Source organism: Leptonychotes weddellii, chromosome 4, assembly GCF_054177405.1.
Source record: "Leptonychotes weddellii isolate Sample4059 chromosome 4, ASM5417740v2, whole genome shotgun sequence".
Taxonomy (NCBI): Eukaryota; Metazoa; Chordata; class Mammalia; order Carnivora; family Phocidae; genus Leptonychotes; species Leptonychotes weddellii.
The window spans coordinates 10,725,022-10,732,342 of record NC_138372.1 but is presented as its reverse complement, the minus strand read 5'-3'; the positions used below and the strand labels follow the sequence as shown (position 1 = coordinate 10,732,342).

At 56.0% G+C, this 7,321-nt stretch overlaps 1 protein-coding gene across 1 annotated transcript in view; it reads left to right on the top strand.

The window, feature by feature from the left end:
- The window catches only part of HSPB7 (heat shock protein family B (small) member 7), a 3,712-nt gene extending 1,863 nt beyond the window's left edge, over window positions 1–1,849 (top strand). The window contains exon 3 of the mRNA XM_006745955.3: window positions 101–1,849. Coding sequence (XP_006746018.1) covers window positions 101–280 — 180 coding nt within the window. The 3' untranslated portion in view covers window positions 281–1,849. The remainder of the gene's footprint in view (window positions 1–100) is intronic.
- Window positions 1,850–7,321: the final 5,472 nt, after the last annotated feature.

The window sequence follows — 7,321 nt, the reverse complement described above, 5'->3', positions numbered from 1 at the left end:
GGCCTGGCTGGCGTGACACGAGGGAGAAGGGACTGCGGCTTGACCCGAGCGGGACGGGGCGGGGTGGGGCACCCTGCGCTGACCCATCACCCCTCCCCAGCTGGCAGCTGACGGAACGGTCATGAACACCTTCGCTCACAAGTGCCAGCTGCCCGAGGACGTGGATCCCACCTCGGTGACCTCCGCCCTGAGGGAGGACGGCAGCCTCACCGTCCGGGCCCGGCGCCACCTGCACACGGAGCACGGCCAGCAGACCTTCCGGACAGAGATCAAAATCTGAGGGCCTCCCCGTCCCTGTCCCCTCCTGCTCCCCCCTTCTCCCCACACTGGCCTGCCAGAGAAGTTTGCCTCACCCCTCATGACAGCTTGCAGCACTTCCCAGGCCCTGAGGTGGCTCATCCCCCCCCTAAACTGAGGCCTTCTGCTCCCCAGGGCAGGCCAGGGAAACTTTTGCCTCACCTACGGCCCCCAGATTCCAGATGTGGCCTCTTTCACTGAATCCAGGATAAAGGGATTGAGATGGGAAAGGAAGCTCCCGGAGAACCCACTTTGGGGAAAGGGGGACTGGGACAGGCAGGACCTCCAGGCAAATAATCTGCAAGACAGACAGACGGACAAATCCTTTGATCTCTGGAGTCTCTGCAGGGCAGGGGCGGAGGGGACAGGGACCTGGGACCCCCTTGACCGAGGGGAGCGGGGGGGAGGTAGAGGTGCTGATCCAAGTGGAACTGCACAGGGAAGCCAGAGGGGACAGCCCCGGCGGGGAACCTCTCCTCTGCCACGCCCCAAGCCCCAAGCCCCAAGCCCAGAGCCAGGCTGCCTGCCTACCTGGTGCCCCCACCAGCCTGCTGGGCCGGGGCTGGGCCACACAATGTCTGTATATAGATGGGGTTCTTCCAATACACCTGGTTCGTGATAAACTGTAGAGCACCCCTGCCCACCCCCGCCGCTTGTGTCCCCAGGCAAGGCCTCGCTGAGGGGTGGGGCTGGTCCTTCCTCCCACCCTGAGACTGGGGCTCCTGCGGCTGCCTCCCCTGCAGACAGGTCACCCAGCTGAGGTGGGAGAGACAGCATGGATGGGGCCTTGGGTCTTCAAGGTTGGACCCCAGCTTCTTGTCAACCTTCCCCTGTGGCCAGTCACCTCCCCCATCCTTGCCCCTCTTTAATCGATGAATCTATAGGCTTGGTGTGTGTATATACCACACACACGTGCCCATAGTCACGTCCTTCAAATACTGAACAATACCATTAGCTGAGGCTGAATTCAGCATATTCGAAAATCAGATTTTACAATCTCTATTTTTATCAATGGGGAAACTGAGCAGTTGAAAGCCTGGCTCATTCATTAAAGGCTGGATTTGAACCCAGGCTGTGAAAGCTGCTCTCAAACTGACCCCCTCCCCTCTGAGCACTGGGGAGTAGTGCCCCTCCTTCTGCCTCTTGTGACCTCTGCATCCTGCCCCACATCTTCAAGCTGGAGAGTGCCGGATTGTAGGAAGAGCCCCCAACCCAGTTCCCTCCTAGTCTCCTGTCCAGGGCAGGGGACCTCCAGGGAGGTCATCCTTCATCCTAGGGAGCCTCAGATAACCCCAGTGACACTGGCTCTGTCTCCAAAATACAGAAGCAGTGGTGGGGGGGACGGGGTGGTTCACAGTAGTTGAGGCCCTCTGGGGGCAGGAGGCGAGGCCAGCTTCTCCCTTCTGCACCTCTTGGGTCAGTGTTGTCTAGGGTGGCCTCTAACCCCTGCCATTCTGGGGCCCTTGGGGGACGGCTGGGGGAGGGTGGTGGAAGGGGGCATGGGAAGACCCTAGCATTGTACCCTGCACACACAATAAACAACGGAATCACAGACTTCTGGAGATCACCTGCCCAAGTTCTCAAACTTGGGATGGGGCTGGAGGCAGCCAGGGGGAGAAAGCCCAGAATAAACTGACATGCCTTCCTTGAGATTTGGGGCCAGGGGTGGCAACTCAAGTACATTTCAAGGACCTCACAGAAACGTGGGTGTCCTTTGGCCTCCTCCCTCGGCTCCCAGACCCACCTGAGCAGGAACCCCAGAATCATGTCCCTGAAAAACCTTGCAGTGCCTTCTCTCCCAACTGCCAGGCACTGTCCCAGGCACAGGGACACCAAAGGCAGGCCAGCTGTCCTGAGTCACCTGCCCTCTTGAAGCCCAGCTTGTGTGAGGGCTAGACTGGCGGAGTGACTGGCTCAGGGTCGCACAGACCCAGCGGCAGGGCAGGGCTGGACCCTGGCTGGAGGGCTGGCTGGTTCGGGGAGTCTGGGTGCGCTCTGGAGGGACCCCACCCCACCCGCAACACCACGAGGCGCCACTGAAACCCGAGCGCCAGGCGCTCCCCAGCACAGCGCGGGCTGCAGGCGGGAGGAGGGGAGGAGAGGGAAGAGGGGGTGCGGTATTTCCAGCCTCTGTGACTCACTGATTCCACTGGGCTATTTGCAGCCCCGAAACTCATCGGCGCGGGGCTTGGGGGTGGAGCCGGGCCAGCTTCCCCGTCTCCCTCGACCCCCACCCAGGGTCAGGCTCACCTTGGCTTCCCGACACCCTGGGTCGCGAAGGGGGCGGGGCTGGGCAGCGGGCAGCCCCGGGCTTGGAAAAGGGGCAGCTACCCCCTCATGGTCGGTGGGGCCCAATACACCCACCCGCCGGCCCCAGCAGCTCTCTCCCCAGACCGAGGTTTGGGGAGATGAAGATTTCGTAGGGGACAGAGCAGAAGCTGTGTCTGAGAGAGTCCTCCCACCAAGGTGACCCTGAGGAGGAGGAGGAGGGCGGGGAGATGGGGACGGCAGGCCCTCTTTCATCGGCTCCGCCCCCTGGGCGCCTGGGCTGGCTCTGGCGCTTTGTCTCCCCGGGGCCCCCCACCCTTTCCAGGCTAAATATAGGCCTGGCTGCCGGCCCTGCGCCCCACCCCCACCCCCACCCCGTGAGGAATAATTTTAGCAGCCCCTTCATCGAGCGCCTAGTGTGTGCCAAGCATACTGCTCATCCCCACAATAATTCTGCAAGATAGGTACCAAGGAGGTTCAGAGAGGTCAAACAACTGGCCCAAGGTCACCCAGCTTGGACGTGGCATGGCTGGGATTTGAATCCTTGTCTATGACTCTAGAAAGTTCTCTGCTGAGTCTAGAAAGCCCAATCAATCCCTCCTCCTCCCCCTCCCCCCACAACACCATCCGAGGGTTAAGTGAACTCCCCTGCCCCTATCCTGGCATCCTGTACAGGGAATGCAAACTTGTACATTTTATATAGTTTTTGCAGGGGGCCTGGGCAGGAGGGCAGGGGAAGTTGAAAAGATGCAGCCTTCCAGGGCTGGAGACCTGAGAGTAGGTCCAGGTCACAGGATGCCACAGACCCCCGAAGGGTGCCAAGGACCTAGAAAGTTCCCTCTCATTCAGGTCCAAAGCCGCCTCTTCCAGAAAGCCTTCTAGAGCTACCAGCTCAGGGGCACAGACAAGTCCAAAGAAGCCTAGGCCCAAACTTTTTGTTCAAAAGAAACTGAAACTCAGATGATAGGGCCGCTTGCCTGAGGGTGAGGGCAGACCCTGAGGCCCACCCACTTGTTTGGCCAGCCCTGTCCCCTTGGGGAGTCACTCCAAACTCCTCTTGGTGTGGTGGGGAAACTGAGGCCCAGGGAGTGCTAGAGCCTTGCCCAGGGTCACACAGAAGTTGGTGGCAGAGGTGAGATGAAGACCTGGGCCTCCAGAACCTCAGGCCGGGGCATGTCTTCCAGACCAACCCCCCTCATGCCCATGGCCACCTTTCCATGGCCCAGAGGTAACTCCCTTCTCCCACAGTGTGCCCCCCAACCCCCCTTCCTCCCCAGTCTCCTCCGATCCTAGTTCTGCAGTAGCGGAAGATGCCTTATTCTGCCCTCTTGCTCCCAAGCCTGGCATGGGAAGGGAGCTAAGTGCGTGTTTGTAGGATGTTTTGAAAAGCTAGCAAGCCTCAGTAAATAGTGGAGGGTCAGCACAGACTCTGGAGCTATACCCCTGGGTTCGAATCTTGGCTCTCTCTGCTGCTTCTGAGCTGTGCGATGCTGAGTAAATAACATAACCCCTCTGTGCCTCAGCTGGCCCATCTGTAAGTGGTGCTGATGGAATCCATTGCCAGGGTTGTTTTGTGATGCGTGTAAAGGGCTTGGCACGTGGTAGCTGACTGGAGCTCACGTATGCCATGCTCTGAAAATGCCCAGTAGGGCTCAGCTCCTGTGACTTCGTTTAGATTTGGATCCCAACATCTCCAGCTTCACGCACACCGTGGCTCCCTCGAGGCCAAGACTCAGGCTGGAGGGGCAGGAGAGCCCTGGTGGCTGCTGTCTCCTCTCCATCAAAAGCAGGTAGGCAGAGCTACAAGGTCCCCTGGCCGTCTCAGACGATCCCGTCTGGGCCCTGGAGGTGGAGGTGGGGGGAGAGAAGCCTCCGGAAGCTTTAGTTTCCTTCATCCCATAAACAAAGATCAGGCACCACCCTCCCAGGGCTCCTATGAGGAACCAGAGAGAGATGGTGTTTTAGTATAAGCTTAATAAATGCTAAACTCTTGTTAAAACTGTGCTTGTTTTCTGAACAAGGAAAGCCAAGCTTCTACCCATGGGGCGCTGCCCTCAGACAGCAGAGGGTCCTGAGGGGCATGGTGCCTGAAGTCTGCAGGGATGGTGCCCAAGGCAGGAGGCTCTGCGCAGAGTGGGGAGTGATATTTACAGTCAGCACAGCTGGGCCGGTCCCCAGCTCTGAGGCCCTCCACAGCCGGGACCCGGGGACAATCTTTCATGGGAGTCTGGGGGCTACTAGACCGGGTGTGAGACCTCTGGGCACAAAGCAGGGCTGCGGGCCCTAGGAGCCCCAGAGGAGAGGACAAGACAGCAAATCTGTACCTTCCTTCCATCCTTCCTTGTCCTTCCCTCCCTCCCCTCCTTTTTTAAAAATGTAATTTATTTATTTATTTTTTTAAAGATTTATTTAGGGGCACCTGGTGGCTCAGTCGGTTGTGTCTGCCTTCAGCTTGGGTCCTGATCTCAGGGTCCTGGGATCGAGTCCTTCATCGGGCTCCCTGCTCAGTGAGGAGTCTGCTTCTCCCTCTTCCTCTGCCCCTCCCCCCACTCGTGTGCACTCTCTCTCTCTCAAATTAAAAAAATCTTAAAAAAATAGACTTATTTATTTATTTTGCAGGGGAGAGAGAGAGAGAGAGAGAATGAGACGGAGAGAGGCAGAGGGAGAGGGAGAGAGAATCCCAAGCAGACTCCCTGCTGAAAGCAGATCTGGAGCTTGGTCTCACAACCCTGAGATCATGACCTGAGCCGCAACCAAGAGCCGGATGCTCAACTGACTGAGCCACCCAGGCGCCCATCTCCCCTCCTTCTCACACAATTCTTGACCACATGCTATCATGTATAGACATTTTTTTTTTAAAGATTTATTTATTTATTTATTTGAGAGAGAGAATGAGATAGAGAGCATGAGAGGGGGGAGGGTCAGAGAGAGAGGCAGACTCCCTGCTGAGCAGGGAGCCCGACGTGGGACTCGATCCCGGGACTCCAGGATCATGACCTGAGCCGAAGGCAGTCGCTTAACCAACTGAGCCACCCAGGAACCCCATGTATAGACATTTTAAGGCACTGGGGATACAGTCCTGATGAAGCATGTCTGCCAAGCTGGAAACACATTCACTTACTCACACTTTAACTCACTGGTTCAATAAAGTCTTTCATTTATTTATTGATTCATTCCCTTAACAGAATTTTGTTGAGTTCCTTCAGTATGGACGGTAGGCAAAGCTCTGAAGTCAAACTACCTTAATTTCAACCCTGGTTCTGCCACTTGCTAGCTGTGTGACCTTGGGCCAGTTGCTTTCCCTACCTGAGCCCCTGGTTTCCACATCTGTAAAATGGGATAGTGCCTCACAGGATTGTGGGTAGAAAGACTAATTGAGCTCTTTCCTCCACCTGTGAGTTCCATCTCAATGAGGGCCCTGCTCACCTGTTTAGCCCCACACACCCTCTGCACACTGTCAGGCCCTAGGCTGGTTCCTCGTAAAACCATTTGCCCATTGAAAAAATGTGAACACAGTGCCAGCCACATGGCTCAGGGTCATGATGCCGTGGCTTACAGGTGTGTATTCACGCTGCCTGGGGTTTGGATTTGGGCTCCGCCTCTTTCCTCATCTGCAAAATGGCAGGAAAAGTCGTATCCATCTCTCTGGTCTGGTATGAGAGGAACAGAGGTGGTGTGTGGTGCATATGAAAATATACATAGTCATGGGGCGCCTGGCTGGCTCTGTCAGAGAGCAGGTGACTCTTGATCTCAGGATTGTGAGTTCGAGCCCCATGCTGGGTGTAGAGTACTAAAAAATAAAAAAAATAAAAAAAAAATATATATATATATACACACACATATATACATGTAGTCATTATCGGGACGAAGGGGGTGTTGGTTAGAATGAAGTTTGGCTTCTGGAAACATGGACCCCACTGGGTGGCCGGCTCAGGACTCTGGCTTCTTGCCCAGCTGTTGCCTACCCTCCCAGCTGGCCCGGACAATGTGCCCTCCAGTCTGATGATGGGGCGACACCTGCTGTTACAAAGCTGGATGTGCAGCCACAGGCCCACCCTCTTCCTTGAGGGCCTCCAACTCCCTTTGCAGCTGCGTCTTTGGGCTCTTCCAGTCCAGGGATTCTCAACCGGCGAAGGGGGGAGGAGGGGCAGATATTATCCAGATTACTCCGTCACTACCTCTCTAGACCAAGTCGCCACCCCTCTTTGTCTGGATTAGGGCGCAGCCTCCTAAGCTTCCCACCCCCCTCCTGCACCCCCACCCATGACTTCTGGTCCCAGCACGAGAGCTAGGGAAAGTTTTGTTTTGTTTTTAAGTAGGCTCTATGCCCACCTGGGGCTTGAACTCACAACCCCCAGATCAAGAGTCACATGCTCAGGGCGCTCGGCTGGCTCAGTAGAAAGAACATACAACTCTTGATCTCGGGGTCTTGAGTTCAAGCCCCGTGATGGGTGTGGAGATTACTTAAATAAATAAACAAACAAACAAATAAATAAATTTCTAAAAAGTCACATGCTCTACCCACTGAGCCAGCCAGGCGCCCCCTACAAGAACTTTTTTTAAAGGTAGGTCTGGGCATGTCACTGCTCACAATTTCCAACAGAACCTATCTTAAAATAAAATCTAAAGGCCTCACATGATGAGGTCCCTGCCACTCCTCTGGCCACTGTTCCGTGTACACATGCACGTGTTGTCTTCCTCCAGCTGGAGAATAAGCTCCTTTAGGGCAGAGCCTTGTCTGTCTTATCACTGCTCC